At 35.0% G+C, this 26,982-nt stretch overlaps 1 protein-coding gene across 1 annotated transcript in view; it reads left to right on the top strand.

The window, feature by feature from the left end:
- Positions 1-9,099: 9,099 nt before the first annotated feature.
- Positions 9,100-26,982, top strand: part of KFase (kynurenine formamidase) — a 74,558-nt gene continuing 56,675 nt past the window's right edge. The window contains exons 1-2 of the mRNA XM_090397066.1: positions 9,100-9,257; positions 22,136-22,226. Of these exons, the coding sequence (XP_090253192.1) occupies positions 9,105-9,257; positions 22,136-22,226 (244 nt within the window). The 5' untranslated portion in view covers positions 9,100-9,104. The remainder of the gene's footprint in view (positions 9,258-22,135; positions 22,227-26,982) is intronic.

Raw genomic sequence — 26,982 nt, 5'->3', positions numbered from 1 at the left:
CTTGCGCACATAGATCTTATATCCAGCCATTTGTGAGCACATGGCTGAGTTCAAATCAGTCATGTGCTCTTCAGTTATGAGCCCAAGATATCTGATCCGTTTTATATGAGATTAGAATGTGAAACTGTTCAAAACTGTTTCATAAAAATGTGGCAATAATTGCTAGTGAAAAATAATTGCTAATATTAAAGAAATTGCCATAATTTTTCTGAAATCAGTTCTCTTCTGATGACTGCAGAAAAATTCTGCAATCATCAGAAAATGATTTAGGAGCATATAAATGCTCCTAAATTTAGGAGCATCTAAATCTTTATAGAATTATGAGAAAGATAAATGGAGCTGATGTTTAATTAAGTTCTGTTACCTGAAGAGACAAAAGACAAGATTTATCTCATAGTGTCTGGGGTTCGATATTTTATTTCAAAATTATTTTCTTTGCCTTTCTCGACAATATGCAACCATTTTACGTTCCTTTAAGCGTCATCTGAAGCAGACAACATTAGGCTGGAGATTTCAATCATTTATTATTTAGATTCCTCTTACGTATATTAGGCCTAGTGGACCTAATATAGGCCATTACGATTGGAAACCGCGACCGCCTTGTGGATAAGGTGGTTAACCCTATGTCTCCCGGTGTGTCCTATGTCTGTAGATGCGTGTGTTCACAGGTCGGTTTACCTGTTCTGTGGGATGAAAAACCCCCGTTTCCAGTTGAAAAAACACTCTACCTCTGTATGAGACCGGTTAACTTATCTTCAGTCGAAAGAGACCAGATAGAGATTCCTCACGTCATAGACGTGAATCGAACCCAGGTTTTCCTGACCAAAGGGCTTCCTCTATACCGACTGAGCTACTGCGGCTCAATATTTAGGTTAGTTGCTGAAATTTATCAATGAAGTATAATTTTGGTTTGAATTCTGGATTTCTATTTGTTCTTAGAAACACTCTTGATATATTAAATTTAATATCTTAGCGCGTGATAACTGCTAAGGAGGCTTGATAAGCAATATCTATCCTCGTCAAAGCTTCATCTACCAATTCATATTATGAGCGAAGTCACACCAGAATTCACTGATGGGTAAATCACCTTTATTCTGAGATCTGTTAAGTGAGAACAAATGTCGGTAAGGAAATTACATGAGAAAATCATAAAAAACGGCAAATTTCTGACTAATTCGGCTTCAAGACATTGAATTTAAAGAGGACCAATTCCAGAATCACATTTCTCTTTGCACTTTCACTAGAAATCGTCACCAATCTTCTGAGCAGCCAAATCTAGAGTCTAAGATGTGTACAGTTGGTGGAATTTCAGGCGTAAGCTTTCTTTGTGTGAAAAAAAAAAGTATTTGTTTGTCTATTTCTTTCTTCGCTTAATTTTACCCTTTCTAACTCAGTTGCTTATTTCAAAGTTTATCTGAATGCAACAAATTTCTTCCCCCGTTTAACATTTTCATTGCTACAAACGATGGAGAGATGATGAAGGTTTCTTATCTTGATAGCTAAGATAGATAACATTATTTCACTGTCTTACGGTGAACTACCAAAGTCTAAAACGCCAATGGATTATGCAAAATAGTGAATGACAGGTTGTTTGTAGACCACAAATCGTCTAACTACACTTTCACGTTAGTAGGTCATTACAAGTGCCGGATATACGCAAGCCAATTCAACCATCAAAGACTGGACAACGTTTCTAGGAGAAGTGAACTAAATATGAGTGATGTCTAGAGGTTTCTCTGACCTGGACGCCTCGTAAAACATTACAATTACTTTCGTCTAGTGTATTATTTAGTGATCGGGCTGTGGATGAACAATATCTTGCTGCCAATATTCTTTCAGGTATGCCAGGGGTGGCGGGGGATTCCGTGTAATGGTGTCTAAGAACAGTGTCTGGATTTGCAGAAGAGTTAAGCGAAATCACCCATGTATACGACTTGTCAAAGAATCTGTTACTGTATATTCCACGTGCTTTTCCATTTCAGTTCAGTTAAACACAGCAAACATGAAAAGACGATAAAAAGCCAATGAATTACATGCGGATAAAGACAAACATTCCAAAGCCTTGTACATCCATTTCACAAATATGCATTGGTTTAGCTCCAACCTCATTTCCATCTGCAATCTGCAAAACCATACTTTCGGAAACGCAGATAGATTCATCAGTCACTGCTCATCTCTGATTTTCCAATCCCCGCACGCTCGACTCTAACCGTCTCATAGATGGCAAACGTGCATATGTTCGCTCTCACATAGAAAGCCATAGAATTTCCAACATTCCTAATACCGAAGTTAAATTTCTTTGAGATTTTACTGTTTATAACAGCTGCAACCAGATTTCATTTTCTGTCTACACTGATCCATTAAGTAAAAATGCTCGTCTACTGGAAAATTGAAACCACAATCTACAGTTGATTTATTCTCCTATGGAGCAACACTCAAATAGTTTCTCTCACCCAAGTATTGCCAGACAGCTTAGAATGCTGAGTAGAATGAAGGATTTCATGACTTCTATTCCTCATTTCATGGGTTAAATTACGTTTTCAGTGTTCTGATAAAAATTTTACGCTGAATGTATCACTGAAGCTATTCTTATTGAGTTGATTGCAATCCCATTTTAAATTCAGATCTTTTATCTGAGGCTTGGTTCTCAGAATGTGTGCTAAGGCTGAATACACCTGATATATCTCAACTGGCTTTAATCGAACTCTCAATTTTTCTTTTTGTTCATATGAAAGCCCGAAACTGCTGCAAGCAATCTATCAACACAACTAAATTGATTTTAAAAGTGCTAAAAAGCATAAAATACGAACTGTGTCCAAATGGGAGTCATGTTTTCTGATTTATTTTCAAAGTTATTGGCAGTAACTTTTGTTCAACGACGTTTTCACTTCAATAGTGATCGGATGGTTTCATTTCATCGTTACTCACAGAAAAGCGAATGTCTTTTGTCGTGAATAGACGATTTCAGAACATGTCATCTTATCATTTGAAACAAACAAAATTCAATGTATTTTTTGATTTATTGTCAGAAGAAGATAAGAAGAATCTTGTCAAAACTGGATTTCAAAAATTCTCTTGGTCCTATCGGCATTTTTTCGATGTGTTTGAAGATATGTGTTTCGGCGTTGAATTCTGTGCCGCCTTTTGTTATTCTGCTAGTGGAAAGGTAATTATTCTGCGTCCTGAAATTAGCAATTGTTCGAGCTATTAATAAGAAAATAACAAATCGTTACCATCCAGTTAACGTCAGTTTCGTTCATTTCAACTCTTTTTTAATTCATTCACTCATTTTTTATTCAATCTTGAGCCTCTCAGCTAATAATGTCCTCTGAAATGGATTACACCATCATCGATGAGTTGTGGACTTTTCTGCGCATGTCATTTTGATCAAAGGCCATGGAAAAGTTCGCAGAATCTCAAGTGAATGCTCCTGAGTGTCATTCGATAGAGTTTAGAACACAAAGGCGTATTAAACAAGCTTCCATTATCCGACATTTCTGCAACTAGGTTTGCTGGCATTCCGTTTGGAGGAGTTGCTTTTGATATATCACGATGGATGGATATTTTTTCTAAATTAATTTGGTCCACAGAGTTCTGCTGTTTCATCTACTGTCTGTCTTCTGTATATCCATGACTTTCATCGGTTGACTGCGAATTCAATTTACCTCTTTAATTTTATCTCTGAATAGCTACGAACACTCTAAATCATAAATCCGTCCAATCACTTAACGATGTTCTCGCATTTCAGTGGGGCTTCTAATAGAGACCTAATAATACTCGACTCATTACAAAAGAGAGTGATACCATCCATTAATGATCCCCATCTCTGATCCAGTCACTCCACTCTCTTTCGCTCGCACGCACGTTCATTTTCTGCAGTTATTTCCTTGTTCTTTTTAGAGAAATAACATCAATAATTTCCCCCACTCTCTGTGTAGCGTAGTGGAAATGGCGTTTGCATTCTGTCCCACTCGAGGAACTTTTTCTAAGCCTTTCTTTGACCGGTTCCTCAGCTAGTCGATCTCCGGAATGAACTAGCAGAAAATTCAAGAAAATCGACCGCAGAATACACACCATTTCAGACTATAATATTGTGTTAGGGTCAGGAATCACGAGATGGCGACATATGCCAGTTATCTCTTCATCGTATGCGCTTTATAATTAGTGAAAGTCTTGGACTATCTGTCTCTGATTGGCTACCGGTGAGACTGAACTGCCCACTTGGTCTCCAAAAGTTACATAGGGCTGAAATATCTTCGCCTACTCCCTATAGGAGAACAAAATGCATTAGCTGACTTTCCTCCACTTTATTTCTTTCTCTTTATATGCTCTCACTGTTAACACTATTTTTTGGAACAATTTTTCCATCAGGCGTGTTTCACAAAGAAGAAAACCTGCAAGTGTTCAAATCCAATGTTCACAAGTTTCTTCTTTCTCTTGATAATTCTGACTCCCATCAGATTTGCGTATTATAAGGTGAATAACCTTACGTGTATGAGATTAACAAAAAAATATAAAGGTCTTCGGTGATTTGTTTTAAATTTTCATACTATCGGAGAAAGACAAAAATGTCTCTTGTTTTTAACAATACTTAATCCTGATTATGCCGTTTAGAATTTCAATCACTGTAGAAGTAAAGTTAAAATTTCGAAATTCTAGATGGATTTATTCAGAATTTGAAAGAGGCTGCTGAAACTTGTTGGGAGGAGTGGAGAAAGTTAGTTCTTTCGTCATAAAATTAATCATTTGGTTTAGGAAACACCTGTGACTGCCTTTGAACAATTTTTTCGGTAGTAGAACAGAAAACTGCGCATAGCAAATGAACATTGAAAATTAAAACAAAAGGATAATTCGATAAATCTAGTTGCAATTTGCTAGTGAAAGAACAGCCAACCAGAATATGAGAAATCTCAAAACGTGCGATTCAAAGGACCCCAAGCGCGTGTGGTTAGAAATTGCTGGAAGTTGTAACAAGTGTGATGATGCCTTCCTTGAAACACAATGGGAATGTTCCGATAACAGACCAACTTCAATATCCCAATTAAGAATTGTTTTCGAGAAGTTCATCTCTTCATGTTTGGTGTTCTGTACAACAATTCTTACGCGGTTCTAATCTTACATCTTAGTAAGATAAGGGACCATGGCGTAGGACTTACTTCATGCACGAGTGGTTCCAGAACTTTGACAAAGATTTTTCTCGGTGCACTCAATGATTTGTTGATGGACGAAAAGGGAAAGCCAATATTGATTGGCTCTCTTTTCCATACTGCAACATATGAGAGCAATATTTTGTTAAGTCAGCTTCAAGTGTTCCTAATATAGTTGTCACAGAGAGTTTATTAATTTCTTGACCAAACAGTGTTTGAAAGTTGATTTGTGTAATATAAGAAATCCCAAAACAGATTTATTGTTAACTGAATGCACGCCTTTATCAGCTGACAAACGTTTAATGTTGCTGGATTTAATGTGTAATATTCAGACTGGTCAATAATCATGACATATTTGACTTAAACATCTGCAAAGGGGAGATCACTTCTCGTTGACCTTCAGATTTTAAAATTGATTATGGAGGTAGTAAGTATAGTCAAGATCAAACAAATCCCTTTTCCTGTCCACAAGAATGGGAATGTCCAAGATTCGATATTTATTTCCTACTCTTTCTCGCTGGCAACAACATTTTTGTTAAAGCAGCTAAGGAGACGATATCAAACCTAATACTTCATAACTTTGTACGTATCATGCTTGTTAAGTGTTTGCTAATTATTCTAATTGGTTTGTCTATTATGCAGGATGAAAAGGCCGATTAAAAACTATTATTTTTACGGCTATTTTGCCTGCTTTTGAAAAGGCCGAGTTCTAAGCTGCAACCTGCATATCAGCCGGGCCAATTCATCTTCAATTGGAAGCCTTCATAAAGGCTTTCAGGTGAAGACCATATACTGATGATAATTACTGATATACTGATTTGCCCTTATGAAGGTATTTTCCTGTTGTAGAGAAGATTTGGAGCCTCTGTAGCTCAGTCAATGATGGGAATCGAACCCAGGTCTTTCTGACCTTTGGTCAGAAAGACCTGGGTTCGATTCCCATCATTGACGTAAGGATCCGTTATCTGGTTTCTTTCGACTAAAGGTCAGTTAGCCGGTCTCATACGCAGATATGGTTTTTTTCACCCGGAAACTCGGGTTTTTCGTTAACCCAGTACAGGCAAACCGACCCCGTGAATACACACGGATTTCCAGCCATGAATACTTACGACAATATGTGGAGTAGATAGGGTCCTCACCACATGTCGTTACTGCGTAGTTAACCATCAGTCACATCATGGTAGTCAACCTCCTGGACAGGAGACGGCACTTGAATGGGATGAGAGAGAGGATTTGAACTCCGATCTTTCCGACAAAATGGCGTCATCATCTAAGCTATGGCGGTTTGTCTCCAAGGCATTCTAGGTCCTGCAGAGGTGGTACTTTAGATCGTGTATACCGGAAATAACCTTGACGATTTTAATCTGGCGAGAAGATATCGAGAAATTGGTATAAAAGAAAGCGTCTATATAGTAAAGCTATCCATGTACCAATGAACAACAAATGATTGCTTGTATTTTATTTCTAATATTCATCGCATTGTGCTGATCCATCTCTTTAATATACAGTCAAACCTCGCTTAACGCGATTAATTAATTCGTCAATTAATGCGCACTAAGCGAAATCGCGTAAAGAGAATACAATAAACGATAGGAATAATTATAATTGCTTCATCAGTTATCTTAAATTTGGAAAAAAATTACAGTATATATTAGAAGATAAAATCATCCAAGTTGATAAAAAACAATTGCTTACATTTTTATTTAATGTCTAAACATTTGATTGAATTACTTTTTTAGAAAAAAAAGTAAGTAAAGATGTTTCAATTTGCAATAGCTGGCAATCGCTTTATAATGATTTCGGCGGATTTTGAAGCTTCGTTATCAGGACTAGCATCAAACAAAATTTCTTTAGCATGGTCAATGTGATTGAAAACTAGCTCAAATTCTTTTGCTTCTTATTTGTAACATTCTCTTCTTGTTCACGCTCCTTTTCTTTTTCTTCATATGCACGCAGTGGTTCTAGTTGAAGGAGATCATTCTCGCTTAGCTGTTCTGAATGGGAATCGAGCAAGTTTCTCACATTTATCCAGTTGATTAAATCCAAGTTCTTTTCCAATTGTGCTCATTTCTTCAATAATATTAGATCTTGAATTTTGCGCACAATAAACTAACATAGGCTTGAGTTTACAGTCGACTTTTGCATTGTCTCCTAATGAAAGCGTAAGACGATCTTTAGATACTTTGGATCCTGGTTGAGATTCTTCAGTTTTAGCAAGGAAAGTGTTTGTTAGCATACGCTTCCAAAAGAGACCAATTTCGTCGACGTTGAATATTTGCCGATCGTCATAATCACCCTCCTAAATTATCCTTTGTAATTCTTCAGGAAATTTGGCTGCGGAATCTTTATCAGCACTAGCAGATTCCCGCAGTCCAGTTCGATTTTGAAATTGGTTAAGCCATCAAAAGTCGCAGTAAAGCTTTCACATTCCTCTGGAAGTTTGGTCTCTTTCAATGAGGTAAAAAAATTTGAGAGCTTTTGCCTGAATATTCCAGAGTGACAGAAGACGCTCCATCTATCATTAAATGTATTCTATTTTGGCTGACCTACATTGTTGTTACATGCTTAAAGAAGCAGTAGTAACTTATACTTGTTCTTTGTATTCTTTGCTCTCATTTAATATATTCCAAACTGTAGGCTCGCTGCATCCCAGATCTCGCACAGACATTGTATTATTAGCGCCACTTTCATTTCTCTTAATGACTTCCAGCTTTTCCGCTCGCTGTAGTTGGCGACAAAAAATTTCGCATAACGTAAAAAAATCGCATTAACTGATTAATCACTCGCTTAAAGCGGGAAATAGTATCTTTTCACTCAATCGCGCTAACTGATTATTGCATACCGAATTCGCGTTAAGCGAAGTTTTCCTGTAACTTTAATAAATCTAAAATGAAAAATCGATATCAGACGATGATTTTTGTTTATCGAGAATGTAAATCTCACCCATGAACATGGTAAGTCTATCGTACACACAACACCATGGTGAGTTAACAATTAGATAATTTCGAAATCCTTCTCTGAATCTCAGTAGATAACGACGAAACCTTTTGGCTGGAAAAAGCATTTGAATCCGGTCCAAGAGGCGAAGAACCGTTATAGCGGAACACTTCAAATGAAAGAGCAGTTTCATGCAGTTTTTCTTCCGTAGCTCAATCAACATCGCCGATACCTTTTAGCTAGAAAAACCAGGGTTGGAATCCCGTCTAGGACGTAAAGAACGTTATCATAGCTTTCCAACTGACGGCGAGTTAGCCTGTCTCATAGGGAGGGTGCAATGCCCCCCCATCACCCCCGGAAAGTAGACTTTTCCTCCCACAAAAAGAGATGACTTGATCAAAAGAAACACACAGATATAATATGCTGGTCTCATAACGTTATTTATTTTGGCCATAATCCCCCCTGTGGAGACCAAACGGATATTTCTTCAGGTCACTGCAGTTCCACTTGGTGAAGAAAATCGTGTATTTTCCAAAGACATTCGTAAACATGCATGTTTACAGTGAGATTTGAATTCATAGCTTACTGGTTAGAGAGCATCCACTTCGGCCAACCAGACATCGATAGATCAACTTAGGAAGTAGTCCTAAAATGTTTGTCATTTTTCATAAAATAGAAATTCAAAATTTGTCTAATCTGAAATACTTCAAAAATCTAAAAAAATGAAATAAAACCAAATCATAATAAACTTTCGAGTAGGAACCAAAACACGAAATCCCATTTGTTTTTAAGTAACAAAAATCGAAATAAATTTATCTGAAAATCTGAAAGGTAAAAAACTTTGTATATTGAGATTAAATTTTGTCTGTTTTTGTTCTGTTTTTCAATTGTGACACTTTATGACGAAGATGGGAGAGATGAGATTAAATCCCCAACGTCATTTGTAGTCTGTGATAAAAGGAGAAAGAAAACCAGATCACAGACGACAAAGCAATTCTTTACGGATCGATAAACAGTTGCATGTGTAAAATTCAACAAGCAAGTCAAGCAAAGTTCATGGCTAACACCTTATCGTATTTCAGTGTCGTTGGGAAAGTTGTGCTGTTGGCTTTATATGTTCGTCTTGTGACCCAGCTATCATGCGTTGCTGGTTCAGCTATGGACGACACCAAGGTAAGTCGATTTCGCACATTATATGAAAAAAAGACTTTGTACATCAAACCTTTGTATGCGTGCATCGTTCAGTCTATTTTTAAGCGCATTATTTGCTATTCCTTCTTTCTTTTCTTCTCTGCATATATACAGCATTCACCTGCTTTTATTTCTGCACACCGCCAGTATGTTATCATTTCCCTCCCTCCCTATATACACTTCCCACTACACCTTTCCCTTATTTCCCATCGAAAGTAGAAAAACGGCTTTAAGTATTCTTGTAACATCTTTGTCAGCCCAGGTAGACTAATGCCTCTTAGTGAAAGAAGACATTATCAGCTTTATCGTCCCCCATTCCTCACAGAAACAACAATTATTAGTATGCATTTTTTTGATACGATCATATCGTTATGATGATGCTTAGTGCTTAGGAAAAGGCATATGGGTATTGGTTGGTCCAAAGCAAGCGGCTTACGATCCTACATAAAAATAACTATGGTATCATTTTATAAATTTCAAAATAATAGAATAAAATCATTCATTTTCTAATGTCCTTCTGGTAAAAGATCAAAGGACACACTCATCTTGTTTGTGTATACGAGAGTTGCAAAATAGAAAAGACTTATGAAATGAGTTCTTGTCTTATCTTTAGGTGTTGTCATCACCAGAATGTGAAAGCGATGGAAGTAAGAACGGGTAGAATTTGCCACTTAGCAAAGGACCAAAAGGCGCGACTGCTCTTTGAACAGAGATTTAGATTTTTTTGTACTTAGCCGGTACAAAGTCTGTTTTCGATTTTTTAATTTTTTTACAGTTGCTATGAGATGGCTGTAGTGGAACTGAAATGAAAGCTTCAATTTTTGATTTGAACATTTATTTGAGCGAATCTTTATCTTGGACTGTGTTGACACTCACGAGAACCAAGACTTCGACATGGATTGAAAGTTTTGTGTGTAGTGAGCTATGGAGGTTTTCGTTCTGGCAATGAATATTTTAGTTATTTGGTCGTGATCAATTTATGTTAGATGTAGGGGCGGCTGGTGATGGGCACTGCGGAACTGCAGCATCCCCAATTTTTCTCGATATATAAATATATTTATTAATTTATTTATATTTGCTTGTAATGTTTACTTTTTATCATCAAAAATCCTATACAACAAAAATACTAGCAATATGATATAGTCTCATATTGCTAGTATTTGCAACGCGTGCAAACATGTGCATTTCATAGTGAGATGCAAGCTATTAGCGTAATGCGGCACTGTCCTTCGCGCAGTTCCACTGTTGTTTATATGCAGTTTGCGCTAACAGTGTTCGTAGTGCTTATCGTGTTTACTCCGTCTCTTTAAATATTTGGACATTACAATTAAAGACATAACATTTGTTATAAAGTAGTTTTTATTTTAGAAATTTATTGGAGTTATGATAATGGGTTTTATTTTTAAGTAATTTTTAACTACATCAAACTGTAAATTTTATCGATAATAAACAATATTTTTTCATGTTTACATTTTCTTTTAAATTTTTATCATAGTTCTGATATTTCATCCAAACACTGTACTTACAGTGTGTATGCATATTTCGAAAGTTGCAGCACCCCTACGATTTCAAGTCACGAGCCGCCACTGGTTAGATGAAAACATATTTTGCCTTCTCTTCCAGCATGAATTATGAATATTGAAGTCTCGTGGAAGTTAATCTCACTGCTTGGATAATCAGGCTGTAGAAAACCAATCTTCAGGGATAAATAGTCAAAAAGGTCGGTGTATTTATTTGTATTGGGACAGCAGAAAAGACAGGAAATTAGAGAAAAGCTAGAGGTTATGACTGAAGGAATGCACATTACTGTTATTTCGATTTTATCGTTCATCGTGTGCAATACAAATACTAATACGAACATTCTTGTAACTCAATATGTACAAGCCTGCATATTATTGAGTACAGTAATCAACACTGCGCATGTGCTACTCATGTTTACGACTTGAAAATATTTATGCTAATTGAGGATACATTAAAAAAGAAACAAAGGATTTATTCTAGCAGCTCAAAAACAAACATTACAAAGTTGTACAATCAAAACAAACATTTTGAACATCAATAATAACAGCAAATGCAGATTATGCGATCAGAAAGATGAGACTGTAGAACATCTAATCCGTGCCCGCAGCAAAATAGCTGAAACTGATTACAAATACCGCCATGATCAAGTAGCCAAAATAATTCATCATGTATGCAAAAACCATGCTTTTCCTACATCTGATAACTGGTGGCAGCATAAAATAGGGACAGTATTGGAAAACGAAACAGCAAAAATTCTCTGGGACTTTCGAATACAAAGTGATCGGCATTTGGAACACAATAGACCTGACATCATAATTATCGAACATCGACACGTGTGGATTATTGATATCGCAGTACCCAGTGATAACAACATTAACAACAAAGAACAGGAAAAAAATTACTAAATATCGAGATCTGGCAATCGAAGTTGGCTGACTGTGGCTTAAACACACCAAAGCCATTTCAATAGTTATCGTTGCACTTGGTGCAACTTCAAATTGTAGTTTGAATATTTTGTTTTGACTGGGTATCAATTATGTGAATAAAGCAATAATAATAATAATAATAATAATAATAATATAGCAGAATTAACGTATAGTATATTCTGCTATATACGCAATGCCAAGATAAACTTTTTTTTTATCTACAAGACATTTATTCGAAATATTTTTCTATCATGAAACAAAATTCTGCCTAGCTAGCCGCTCTTCATCGAGTTTTCATTGAATTTTACCTATTATGAAAAGTTTTAGTACAACGTTAATGTACTTTTTTCTTCCCTCACTAAGAAAGAGATGGTGTGCAAGAGATAAAAAACTATTATATCTATTATTACCTGACATCTCAAGAGCCCAATGACTCATCACAGGAGGGCGCTGTACAGCACACAACCCGTTCACTTCACTTATTCCATCATCTATACACTACTACACAATCCACTGTCCACATCACGCCATCTACAGTCCACTAATGATATCTTTCAAATATCTGCCGTGTATTTGTAAGGAACGCTGGGTAAGCAACGTTTTGGACAATGATGAAGATCATCTGCTATTCGGGTCGATAGGTAAACGGTTTGTGTTGGATCCTCACTGATAGCAGATTATTCGGCTTCCTTTCATTTATGATCATTTTTGAAGTTAGAGAAAGGGGAGCCAATTTGTGTTATGAAAGGTAAAGTCTCCTAAGATTATTATTACACTAGTTTGAGTAATTAGATTGTATGGAATCAAATGTTAGAGATAAGTAATGAAAGAGGGCAGAGTCTTTCTGAATTAGGAAAATGGTAAAGGCATCATCCACCCTCTGTCCCAAAAGAAACCGAATTTTTGATAGAAAAATAAATTATAATTATTCAAATCATTTATTTCAATCAATATACTCTCCCTCAGCTTCAATACAGCATTTGGCTCGGTCAATTAATTCGTTAAATGAGTTTTTTATATTGGTTTTTGGGATACTGTTGAGGGTCGATCGAACGTTTTCAATGGCGTCATATCGCTTTACTTTCATCGCAAATGACTTCGGGGGAAGAGAAAGAAGTCACAGGGTGCTAAATCAGGTGAATACGGCGAGTGATCCAACACACAAACTTGGTTTTTGCTCAAAAACTATTTCACAATGTTCGAACGATAAAATAGTGCATTATCGTGCAAAAGTGACCCGCTGCCTGCATCACGATATTCATGCCGTACGCAACGAATTCTCGCTATCGATTGCTTCAAAACTTCGAGATAAAACTCACCATTGACCGTTTGACCAGGCGGAACGAATTCTTTGTGGATAATGCCCTTGGATTCGTAGAATCAAATCAGCATTGTCTTTACTTTGGACTTCTCCAAGCGACTTTTTTTCGGATGTCCCTCTTTTGGTGGTCTCCACTCAGCACGCTGGCGCTTTGTTTCGGGCTCATACTCAAAACACCACGTTTCGTCACCAGTAATGATCGTTTCAAGGAAGTTTGAGTCGTTACGAGTGGTGTTAATGAGGTCCTTGCAGTGTTCATTCTGATACATTTTTTGGTCGTCGGTCACTTGGGGGAACAAATCGCGAATTTAATTTACGAAGACCCAAACTCTCGGTCAAAATGTTGTGCGCAGTTGAATTTGGAATCCCCAATTAATCTTCAATCAATCGCACAGACGATTTTGGGCTTTTTTTGATGAAATCACGCACTGTTTGGATGTTAACAAGTTTTTGGACATCGGCTTTCTTCGTCCTCAAGAGTCTCACAACCACTTTGAAATCGCTTAAACCACTCGTAAACTTAAGTACGGGATAAGCATTCATTCGAAGCTGTATGATTGAAACTCATTTTCCGACCGTTCGTCAAAACACACTGTCCCTCTTGGCACTATAACTCTGCTTCTAATGAAATAAATGTCACAAACAGTTGACACAACACTAATGAAGGTTGCCGCTTTCGACAACAAAAAGATACAACAGGTGGCGCCACTAGTTTCTTCTATTTTCGAAAAGTTCGGTTTCTTTTCGGACAGAGGGTGTATGAAAGCTATGAAGGGAGGCAAAAAGTGTTACGTCACAGCAAGTCATATGTAGTGATTCCAAGTTGAATAATTTGTGGCAAGAAAGTGTGATTTGACAAAAGCACACATGTTCGTTCCTTGTTATGGAAGCCATTAGGAAAGATGTTACTTACTAGGATTGCTGAGGAAGACTTGTAGTCTCGGAGAATGCCAACTGGGACTCGATTAGGAATAGCAGATCGGGTTTGGCTGTAACTGCAATTACAGCTCAATCTAATACATCATTAATGTTTGTGCAGACGTCCGGAATGCTTGTTAAATGAATGTGGAAATGTTCTTTACTAGGTGAGATTTTGTCTCATGTTGGCTATTTCGGGTAAATTTTTATTATTTTTTGTACATTTTTTCTTGTATTTTGTACACTTTTTGCGATTTTTTAATTCTTTGTTTGTTGGAGATTTTATATCCACATTTCTGCTTCTTATTGGTTTCTCTTTCATGCTTGACGTAAGGTAGGAAACTTCTAAAGCAGGGGAGGAACTTATGTACGCACCTCCCACACACGAAGTGACCCGACTCCAATCCAAGAATGGCCTCGACAGCTCTCCCCCTACCCGATGCTAAACTCGGGTAGGGGGAGAGCTGAGAAAGTAGCTTCCTAATTTATTCATAGCAGTGTAGTGGGTACATTCAGCAAGGTCATCACCTGTAATGCATGTGAGAAGAAGTTAGGAGACAGAACTGCAAACCCATTCTTAGTTTATATGAAAATCTTGGTTATATCTTGTTGTTAATTAAGAACTCATCATTCCAAAAATATTATTTTAAAGTTAAAACTAAGTACTGCTCCCTCAAAAAGAGAATAATGTTCAGAAATAATACGAAAACATTCTTATTTTTACAGCCACCGTTCTCTTCAAATGCAAAGAAACATAATGACGTAGATGGCGTGGTGGTGAGTAGTGGCGTAGTGGGTAAATAGAGAATGAAATATTGTAGACCTTCGGTTGTGTGGTGTAGAGTGCCCTCTCGCGTGAATTCTTGGAGGTTTCATTGAATTACAATAATAATCATTATAATAACTTTAATACATTACTAACTCATTGACAATCTCTTAACTATAAACGATGCTAATTTTCAGTTATGATATTTAGCAGCAGATTCAAAAAAAAAAAAAATAAAGAAGAAGAAGCCATAGATACCAAAGTCCTAAGAGTTATTAACTGATTACTTAATGGGACTATGCAAAAACAAATCAAGCATTTCAGTAATTTGAAGTTAATCTTATTTTTATTAATTCATTGCATTTCGTTTCTGTGATAACAGTAATTTGTGTGTGTGTGTGTGTGTGTGTGTGTGTTGTGTGTGTTTATTTTGCAAATTCAGAAACAAACACGACTATTATTTGCCTGCATCCACGATTTTATCATCCAAATTGGCAAGAACTTTATCTGTAATATCATTATTACCAAGGATTATGCAGAGAGCGACAGAATTCAAATAGTATAGTGAGTCAGTGACTTCTGTTCTTATTACAAGAATCATTAGGGTCAAATTCAACTTACTGTTATTCCGTTCTATGTTAAATATGTTTGATCCGCCATTTTTTTTTCTTTTCTTCATTTTACAGAGATTTCAAAACCGCCTCCAAACGGAACAATCGATTTCGACCAAATTTCTAGCATGACTCTTACACTGATTACGTTCCCTTAACAAAAATGGAACTAAGTGGAGGGTGTAAAGGAAGGTTAAAAAAAAAAAAAAAAAGAAGCAAAGCGCCATAAGAAGCTGGTACAAGTTTCACCGTTCAACCGATTTGGCAATTAATTCATCTAAAACATCGCGATATTTTCGCAATTTCGAAGCGTTTTCTTGGCTAGCATATTATTCAGAATGTAAATTCCTCTATGCTGATAGAAATGCCCTAATACTATCATTAATTATAACTAATCTAAATAAAGTATCCCAGTCTAACAGAAGACTACGTACAAATTGAACAAGTCATTACACTTATAAATAATAAATTTTACTCAGTAAATTATTTATTTCCATTCTACTTCCTACGTAGTTTACAGTTCCAGAGACTTTAACATGGAAGGAAAAAAAAAAAAAAACTCCAAGAAGAAATCTCGGGTCCCCCCCCCCCCCCTCCAAAACATGTACTGGCAAACAGCAACCCTGCCGAATATACACACTTACGTGTTAGCACATTCGTCGTAGCACCAGTTACTTCATACTAATCAACAACAACTGATATGAATAAGTATCTTTAGAAACATGCATCGCGTTGTTCTTTACCATTGCCTCCCCTTATTGCGACTATTGCTGATTATCAAGCTGTGATAAGCCACAAACAGCTGAAATTCACGGTTTCGTTCTGATAATACTAGCGATCGTGCTTCCTATCGTTTGGCTGGGGCAACTCGGAGTACGGCGTCGAGTGTTCCCGTTAACCTCTCAGGTCAAACTTCGTCGAAACTTTTATAGTTTCTGTAGTCGGCTTTGAAATAATGTTGGATTTAATATCCACTTAATTTATATAATTTTGCATCGCCGAATTGAAGACTTTTGGCTCTTTATTTTAGCTAATAATAAAACTTTTTTTATTATTAGCTCACGTCAAGTTCTCTCTCCAGTTTAAATAAACTCGAAATGTTTCAATAAACTCTGCCTAATAATGAAAAAACGAATTTATAATTTAAAAATTTTGTTTGGGTTCTGGTGTATAATGGTGAATCCAAGTCTCATCCACAGTACTAAATCGACGGACAAAATCAGTTTTATTCTTGTTAAAAGGCTCCAAGCATTTTTCAGACATTTTCATGCAAATGTGTTTTTGATTTGGTGTGAGCAAGAGCGGTACCCATCTTGCGCAAAGCTTTTTCATTTGCAATTCTTCAGCATGCAAAATATATCCTACACGTTCCTTTGAAATGCCTATGGTCTCAGCAATTTCACGCACTTTGACTCGCCGGTCATTTAATGTGCACTTCATCAATGATATGATTTCAGGTGTTGTTACACTTTTTGGACGTCCTTCACGTGGATCATCTTCAAGGCTGTTATGGACACGTTTAAACTCGGCAGCTCATTTCTTACTTTTAGAAAACGAAGGAGAAGAATGCCCATAAACTTTTATGAACTTCGAATGAATTTCTTTTGGCGTTAAACCTTCTTTTACAAAGAATTTCATAACCTCACGATACTCAGTTTTATCCATTTCAAGGGATACAGACAACACTTTTGCTTCAGACAGCTGTATGAAACAAACTACTTGATAGAATGACTTGTAATTTCACACGGATACTAATGACAGATGTACCAATTTAGAGTCATGTTCAAAATTTCCAGTCATGTTCTTTTTTCAAATAATCCTAATAATGACCAACAAAGCCACTCTGTATGCTGGAATAGATCAGAAAATATTTTTCGCTGTGAAGATGAGTTTGAAAGAAAAATCGTAGAATCAAGCGAAATCCTACTGAACCCGGTCCACTTAAATAATAATTTAAGTTATAACATCCCAGATAGCCATGCTGCAGTTATTCAATATTGGCGTTCACGTGAACTTGCACGCACAATTGCAACAAACAATGGCACTCCAGTTGGAACAACTTGAAAAAATACAACGTTTTTATGTATCGATTATGTGAGGCAATTTGTACCTGTAATTTACAGTTTTTTAAATAATTCAATGTTTATTAGTATTCCTTTCCTTTATAAATACCTGAAGAAGGCTGCTATATGCCGAAACTAGTAGTATTTATCATTAAAATCTTTATATGTTATCTCGGTCTTGGAGTCATTAAATCTATTTTTTGAAATGTATAACAACCGAGTAAAAACTAATCGCCACATATATATATATATATATCTGACACACACACAGTATGTGTGTATATATATATATATATATATATCTGACACACACACAGTATGTGTGTATATATATATATATATATATATCTGACACACACACAGTATGTGTATATATATATATATATATATATATATATATCTGACACACACACAGTATGTGTATATATATATATATATATATATATATATATATATATATATATATATATATCTGACACACACACAGTATGTGTATATATATATATATATATATATATCTGACACACACACAGTATGTGTATATATATATATATATATATATATATATATCTGACACACACACACAGTGTATATATATATATATATATATATATATATACAGGGTGTTCGGGATAAATTTGACAGTTTCGTAAGGAAAAAGAAAATCTTCTTTGTATCTATTAAATTTAATGAATTGACAAAAAAACATTACAAGCAGAGTTAATTACAATACTATCAACAAGATTTACTCAAAATAACCACCATTAGCATCGATCACAGCTTCAATTCTGCTTCGGAACCTCGAACAAGCTGATGCTACAGTCTCCCTGGGAAGGGCCGCAAAAACTGTTTTAATTTTATCCATTAACTGGGCTTTTGTATTACTGGAAGTGCGATTGGTGTCTTTTTCAACTGCGCCCCATACAAAATAATCCATGGGGTTAAGGTCTGGGGAGTTTGGAGGCCAAACATTTGGACTGGTGAAGTCGTAGAAATTTTCAGACAACCATTTTTGACTTTTCCCAGAGGTGTGGCAAGGGGCCGAATCCTGCTGCCATACATACGGCCTACCATTGGCTACTCTTGTTATCCAGGGCTTGACTACAGTTAGCAACTCCACGAACAAAGCCCGAATTCCAATGCCAGGGTTCTTCAACACCTGTTCCTGCAGATTTGCGAGGAATTCTGCTGTACGAACGCAATCAGATCGTCTGTTAGGGATCTTTCTTCTTGCTACATCCTCGTAGTCACCATTGCAAGTCTCTAGTTCATGCCTGATTGTTTTTACTGTATTCAGGGAGCATTGGGCAGCAGTCGTAATATCCTTATTTTGATGGCGGGCACGAATCATCATGATACAAGTTATTCTCTTTCATGATTCAGGTGGGTTCCAGCTATCCATCCTTTCTGACATCTTGTATATGAATGAAGAAGGGTCCAAACTTTTAAATGAAGAGAAGTGTGTGTTAATACATGTAACTTACGGAAAAATATAATTAATTATAAATATGTCAAATTTATCCCGAACACTCTGTGTGTATATATATATATATATATATATATATATATATATATATATATATATATATATATATATATATATATATCTGACACACACACACAGTATATATATATATATATATATATATATATTTCAGAGCCTATATATATAGGTTCTGAAATGTGCTAGAACAGTTATAAAACACTATGAATAACAGTACCGTAACTCGGAGTTATTATGTAGCGTGAAGTTGTTTGCAACCCATTGTAATGTGTGCCTTATTGGTGATTGACAACACCAGAGAGATCCTAGATACTCTATATGTAAGTGCTCTACTTCCGAATATCATAAAATATGAGTCTTTTATGATATTCTCCATTTTTGGAATGAATGAGAGTGTATAGCATCGCTGGATGCTTTGAAGTTTCTAGATAGCACGTTTATCGTCATGATAAGATATAGAAGCCGATAACTAGTCCATATCAATATGTTCTGTGAAGACATGGTTGAGATGTTCACTTTTCCAGGTTTGAAATCTTTTGCCAGTCTCACCAATGTAAGCGTTGCCATAAGAACACGATATTATTATTATTATTTTTTTTTTTTTTTGGAAAGGAACACTATCTTCGGGCGATCAAAAAGGCATTGAAAGTGTTTGGTTTGAAGGAAGTTTTCAAATCTACATTTTAATCATAGAAGATATGCGTCTGAAGGTATCTTCAATGTAGGGAGAGAGAGAGAGAGAGAGAGAGAGAGAGAGAGAGAGAGAGAGAGAGAATATTTATTTCTAACGTCTGTGGTAGCCGATTCAATTTTTCGATAAATAGAATTTCTTTCATAACTCTATAAAAGAAATGCTATCACTTTCTTTGTTTTTTTTTTTTACACACAATTATTGATTTCTAAACCAACCATTCTTATTTGCCAAGAGAATTTCACCCAGGAAGCTGGGTGTTATTTATTTTTGTCATAGACTCTCGGACATGCTAAATCGATCGATATTATTGCAGAAAAACGAAATCAAATATTTGTTTCTTTGCGATTTAATCCCATTGATCACGTGAGATTTTTTAACAGAAAGCTTCTCGTTGAAGCGAAAACATCATGGCCAATGATATTTTTCATGACATTACAGCCACAAAAAAAAAAAAAAAAAAAACCGTAAACCTATCATCAAATACAAACTACATTTAGTACCATGGATGGGCTAAAGGTCAAAGAATGGAGGAGCATGCTGTGCTCTAAAATAATGATATTTGGAAAGAAGAGGATGAAGAAAGAATAAAGATCAATGGACATGAACTGGAAGAGGTTAGGAGCTTGTCGTACCTAGAGAACAACACGATGCACGATTTAGATTGTAAAAAGAAAATTTACTCTAGCATAACAAAAGCGAAATTAAGCTTATGGCATTGGAGAAAATATGGAAAAATAAAGCAGGGAGTCTAAACACAAAATTTAGAGTGCTGAAAAAGGAGCGCTTTCAATGCATGAGAGACATGGGTAATCAATGGGTAGTCAAAGATTCTATGTAGCCAATGTTGGCTTAGAAAGAAAAAACGTGCTGCAGAAAGGTTTAACAAATTGGATAGTTGCTAAAGTAACGAAAGAATGCTATAGAAAATAAAATTAGAAACAGAATCTAGTGCAGGAAATAGGTGAAAGGAAATTTAACCTGGTGTGAAGAATGGATGTTCAGCATGATGATCAAATTCTTCATATTGGGTAGAAGGGACCAGTGGCTCGTGGCTTGAAATCGCGGGGATGCTGCAACTTTCGAAATATACATACACACTGTAAGTACAGTGTATACGTGTTTGGATAAAATATCAAAATTATGGTAAAAATGAAAAAAAAAAATGAAACATGAAAAAATATTGTTTATTATCGATAAAATTATACAGTTTGGTATAATTCAAAATTACTTAAATATAAAATCCATTATCATAACCCCAATAATGTTCTAAAATAAAAACTATAATAAATGTTATGTCTTTAATTTTAATGTCCAAATATTTAAAGAGACGGAGTAAATACGATAAGCACTACGAACACTCTACTACTGGCGCAAACTGCATATAAACAGCAGTGGAACTGCGCGACGGACAGTGCCGTGTTACGCTAATGGCTCGCATCTCACTATGATGTGCATATGCTTGCGCGCATAGCAATATGACACTGTGGTAAACACAGCTCTGCTAGCGCCCTCCTAAGTGCTACAAGATGGATTTTTATTATTTTTTATAGAAAATAAGAGAATTGTATAGGATTGTTGATGATAAAATTAAATATCACAAGCAAATATAAATACGTTAATAAATATATTTATTAATTATGTTAATAAATTAATAAATATATTTATATAGAGAGAAAAATTGGGGGTGCTGCAGTTCCGCAGTGCGTGTGCACGAGCCACCCCTAGAAGGGACGCCATGAACAGTTGAGGATGATCAAGACAAGAAAGGGCAGTTATGTAAAAGAGTTTGCAAGAGTTGAGCCACCTGGCAATGGATCTGGGAATGGAAGAATATAATGGTGATGATAATTCTGTGTTCTAGAGATTAAAATGCTATTTTTAAAACGATTTCAGGTCTTCAATAAGCAGGTTGGTAGTCACGCATCGGGGATGAAAATTATCCACTTTTCTGAAGATATTCACAAACACCCATAACACACAGCATGTTGGATGAAGGAAAGGGAGGCTGCACTATCCATTTGGCCATATTAGGCCAGGCGAGCATGATGACTCTATGGGATGAAGACGAAGCTGTTATTGCTGTAACTTATTTGGTAAGCAGTAGGGTAAGGGGAATGTTTGATTTGGCAAAGTGTCCAAAAATGAAGTTGTTTTGCTGGCCTTAAGGAAAGATCACTCAGAAGGAGCTTAGAAATGATAGATACACGGAAAAACTCCTGCGTATTTCCAATTCTGATCTTAACATTTTCCCTGGTAGTACTCGAGGCACTTAAAAGCGTAATTATTGAAGGCAATATAAATTTTCATTCCTACAAAAATGGGCTTTCAGTTTTTCAATTTTTCTGTTTTAGCTAAAATGAATGAACGACTCTGAACTCTGCAATATCCTCAAAATAAATAATAAATAATATATCAAATAAAAAAAATGGATAAAAATGGTCACGGATGTTTATGAAGCATTGTTTTCAAAGCCATTTAAATAAATCTCATTTTCAATATAATGAAATGTTTCTTTTTTATTTTTATTTCTCCAAAGGAATCACGAAACCAATATAATCCTAGCGAATGGTCTCATCGATATGGTCCTGAAGAAGTTAAAGAACATTTTTTTGAAACCACAAGTAAATGTAAGTGCAATTATATCAATTCATGCTTTTATAATATATTTGGATTTTGAAATGAGTAAATTCATCTCTAGGCGTTTTGAATTTGGATAGTTTACTCATTGAATAATGTAATAATAATTAAACAACTGCAATCGCGCTGTATTCCAGGATAAGCGATTTGGCCATCTGCCAATATTCGCTTTAATGTTTTGTTAATTCTGTACAGGCAGCAGACGTGCATGAGTCGACTGAACTTGTAATTACTGAACTAGTGAAAGTGGTAATTATAATTAAATATCAGAATATCAAATGTCTAAGTTGATATAATGCAAAACTAATAAAATAAAGAAACTGTTGTAAAATAAATACATTTTCTCTCTCTCGCAATAATTTTTATTACAATAAATATTTATTTATTTAACGTGAATATATATATATATATATATATATATATATATATATAATATTAAAAAGAATTGAATGACTAGAACCGAGATTTAAGTAAAAAGGTTTTAATATTAAAACACGACTAGTTTCGGTTTGTAACAGCCTTCATCAGATGACATTATAAAAGAAGGAAAAAAGAAAAAACACTAAAACGCTGAAGCTTAAATAAACTATGAACAACATAGAGAGTCTCTATACATAATTGACATTAAAACGTTGTGGTTGTATTTAAAGCTGTTCTTTCGTTCGTTGTATTGTTAGGAAAGTGTGTGCTAGAAGTATCTCGTGAACGCCAGTACATGATTACAGCTGAGTGACCATCTGGGAGGTTGTAGCTCAAGTTATTATTTAGATGAACAGGATTGAAGATGATCTCTCTAGATTCCATGATCTTTCTCTCTAGTTCATCATTGCAACGGAAGATGTTAGTAGATTTTTCCCAGTAGACTGTGTGACTTTGGCTTTCATCATTAGAGAAAAGGATATGACTTGATAATGCACTGGCTCGCTGTCTCTTTTAAGTAATGTCCCTCATGTGTTCTTCCATACGCCATTCTACAGATTTGTCTGTCTGCCCAAAATAAGGAATATCGCAATCACACAATATTTTATATACACCAGGTATAGTTCGCCCACCATTTCTAGATCCCTTGTTGGATTTGTGCCAAGAATAGTCGATTCATGCTGAAGGGGAGAAAGAAATGAAGGATGTACGAATTGGTCGCCAACATGCGAAATCACGTGCTTTCTTGTCTGTCGCTGTACTAGTACTAGCTTGATTTTTGTTGTTCTCTTTTTGCATTATTTTTTTATTATTAATTTGTATGATGGATCCAGTCAACAAGTTCTATTTTTAGATGTTTCAGTAGCTCTTGCAAAAGAATATTGAATAATGTGCTGACATTCTGCGAAAAAGAATCGTCAGAAGGCCGTCTTCTTGTTCCCCTTTCTCAAGTCATAAAACGTGCAAGTGCAATTGCGGGCGTATCGGGGTCGACTGTTAAAAGAATTCGTAGGGAATCAAAAGGTGAAGGTAAGCCAAAATTTAAATCTCCTAAAAAAAAAAAAAAAAAAAAAGCGCCAGAGTAAAACCATCAAAACCGTAGCTTTGAATGATTTTGATGTAGAGGTTATAAGAAGAGCTATTCACGAATTTTACGTGGTCGAGTGCCAACTGTTCCGAAATTGATTCCTGTGCTTAAAGAAAAAATTAATTTTCCTTGGAAAAGAGAAACTTTAAGGAAAATACTTCATGAAATCGGATTTTGTTTTAAAAAGTCCCAGAATAAAAGGAAACTTATCATGGAGCGAAGTGACATTGTTTTATGTAGAACGTAGTATTTGCACGTATTAACACTCTACGTACATTTTTCCAACTGTTATACAAGCAAAATAGTTACACTTTAAAAACAACAATGTTCGTAAAAGAAAAGCTAAATTTTCCGACCTGTAATAATAAACAAACTCAGTTTGTTTATTATTACCTCCTAGAAGACAGACTGATTACCCTATTATCGGAATGGATTCTCCTTTTTCTGACATGCGCAGTAGTTTCGAGGGACCTCAAATCGGTGGGCAAACTATATTTAACATGATGATGATGATGACAAGGTTTTAGGTGGCTTATTAAGAAACGGATTTTTGGAAGTGGAGTGAACAAAGTTCTGATATTGTATTTTCTTAGAACTTTTGTTAATTTATGTTCCACTCACAAGAGACAGCGAGCCAGTGCATTATCAAGTCATATCCTTTTCTCGGATAATCCTAATGATGAAAGCCAAAGTCACAAAGTCTGCTGGGAAAAATCTACTAACATCTTCCGTTGCAATGATGAACTGGAGAGAAAAATCGCGGAATGTAGGGAAATCATCTTCAATCCTGTTCATCTAAATAATAACTTGAGCTACAACCTCCCAGATGGTCATTCAGCTGTAATCATGTACTGGCGTTCACGAGATGCTACTAGCACGTACTTTTCTAACAATACAACGAACGAAAGAACAGCTTTAAATACAACCACAACGTTTTAATGTCAATTATGTATAGAGACGCTCTATGTTGTTCATAGTTTATTTAAGCTTCAGTGTTTTAGTGTTTTTTCTTTTTTCTTTCTTTTATAATGTTACCTGATGAAGGCTGTTACAAGTTGAAACTAGTCGTGTTTTAATATTAAAACCTTTTTACTTCAATCTCGGTTCTAGTCATTCAATTCTTTTTTTTTAAAAAAAATATGTATGCTAACCGAGTTAATGATCATTCTTTCATATATATATAATATATATATATATATATATATATATATATATTATATATTATATATATATATATATATATATATATATATATTATATATATATATAGAATAGAATAGAGTAAGTTTATTGTCATTACATACTGAATAGATGTATGTAATTTCGTATTATTATTTTCATCCATTATTCAAAAATTCCGTGCAATCATCATTGTTAATATTAGAAGAACACGTGTTGTAAATACAGATGCAAAAATAAAAGTATTATTTTCAAAATTTTAATTCAAATGCAATGTAGGGAAAAAAATCACATATGCGGCATGCGTGCTGAATTTTTAAAAAATTACAAGTTGGAATGTCACTTCAGATGATTATGGTAATTGTGTAATCATTTTAGAAATCAACATACTTACTCTAAAAACATTTCATTATTATAAAAAATCTTTTTTATCTACTGTAAATGTAGCATTGTAATTTTGCAATTTCACATTAGTGAAATTGCAAAAAAATGCAGCATTCTTATTACAATTTATATATGTTCATATATTTGTACTTAATCTGAGTTATATATTTGTAAATACTCTATCTCTATATACGTATATATGAATGACAATAAACTTACTCTATTCTATTCTATATATATATATATATATATAAATTGTAATAAGAATGCTGCATTTTTTTGCAATTTCACTAATGTGAAATTGCAAAATTACAATGCTACATTTACAGTAGATAAAAAAGATTTTTTATAATAATGAAATGTTTTTAGAGTAAGTATGTTGATTTCTAAAATGATTACACAATTACCATAATCATCTGAAGTGACATTCCAACTTGTAATTTTTTAAAAATTCAGCACGCATGCCGCATATGTGATTTTTTTCCCTACATTGCATTTGAATTAAAATTTTGAAAATAATACTTTTATTTTTGCATCTGTATTTACAACACGTGTTCTTCTAATATTAACAATGATGATTGCACGGAATTTTTGAATAATGGATGAAAATAATAATACGAAATTACATACATCTATTCAGCACAGAATGCTAGGAAAATATCTTATTTAAATTGCATAAATAATGATATTAACTATGTGTTTTAAATCTTTTTTTTCACATTCATATTTACAATGATTCCATTTAAATTTACAACGATTCGTTTTTTTATTAAATTGTTATAATATTTACTTGTTTCTTTGGGTGGCTTCTTCCTCGAAGCTTTGCAGAGCTTATCTGAATTATGTTATCTTCATTATTGTTATGCACCTTACTGACTGTCTTGTTACATAATCTGCATTCTTTGATTATAAGGATTACTTGTAGATGAGTGAGGCGGATTAATCCCACCTACTTCGAAGTTTGGGTTAGATTTCATGAAGAGAGTGGGATTTAGCCTTCACTATTTATGTTGTTGCTACTGTTTATGTATGGGATGTAGGCATTGGATGCTAGTGATTTATGATGTGAATATTAGTGTTAATGGTTTCTTAACTTTGTTGGTATATTTTCTAGAGTTCGTGTTTTAATGTTCTGTAGTTGTCTCCGTGTTTTAACTTTTTGGTAGGTTGTTGATTTACTTGGATATCTGACGTAATCTCACAAAAGAACCATATGAGTTGTTGAAGGGTGTGGGGATGTAGAGAGTTGTTGTAGGTCGTGTTATACGATATATATCTCTGTTGTTTCGATAGGTGATGTTAAAGTAATTCCTTATTAATGTTATGTAGTGTTTCAGGTTTTTAATGCTCAGAATTCTGTGTATCGCCATGTGCTTGTCGGATATGGGTTGTTGCGTGTAAGGTGTCCAAATCACAACCTGTTTTTGTTGACACAATTTTCCTATGTAATATTTCTGATTTTGTTAGTGGCTGTTTGATGTGTTTGCATAGACTGTTATACCGTATCTGAGTAGGGATTTTTTATAGGAGTTTTTTTTCATGTTAGATGGAATAATGTCTTTTACCTGGAAGAGTTTTTCTGCAATGATCCGGAGTTTGGCATGTAGGTATTCTATGTTTTTTTCCATTTAAGGTGGCAATCTATGTAGAGACCGAGGTATTTTGCATGTGTTACA

Source organism: Typopeltis vanoorti, chromosome 8, assembly GCF_054136105.1.
Source record: "Typopeltis vanoorti isolate ZY-2024b chromosome 8, IOZ_Tvanoo_1.0, whole genome shotgun sequence".
Classification (NCBI taxonomy): Eukaryota; Metazoa; Arthropoda; class Arachnida; order Uropygi; family Thelyphonidae; genus Typopeltis; species Typopeltis vanoorti.
This window is presented reverse-complemented; position numbering and strand designations above follow the sequence as displayed.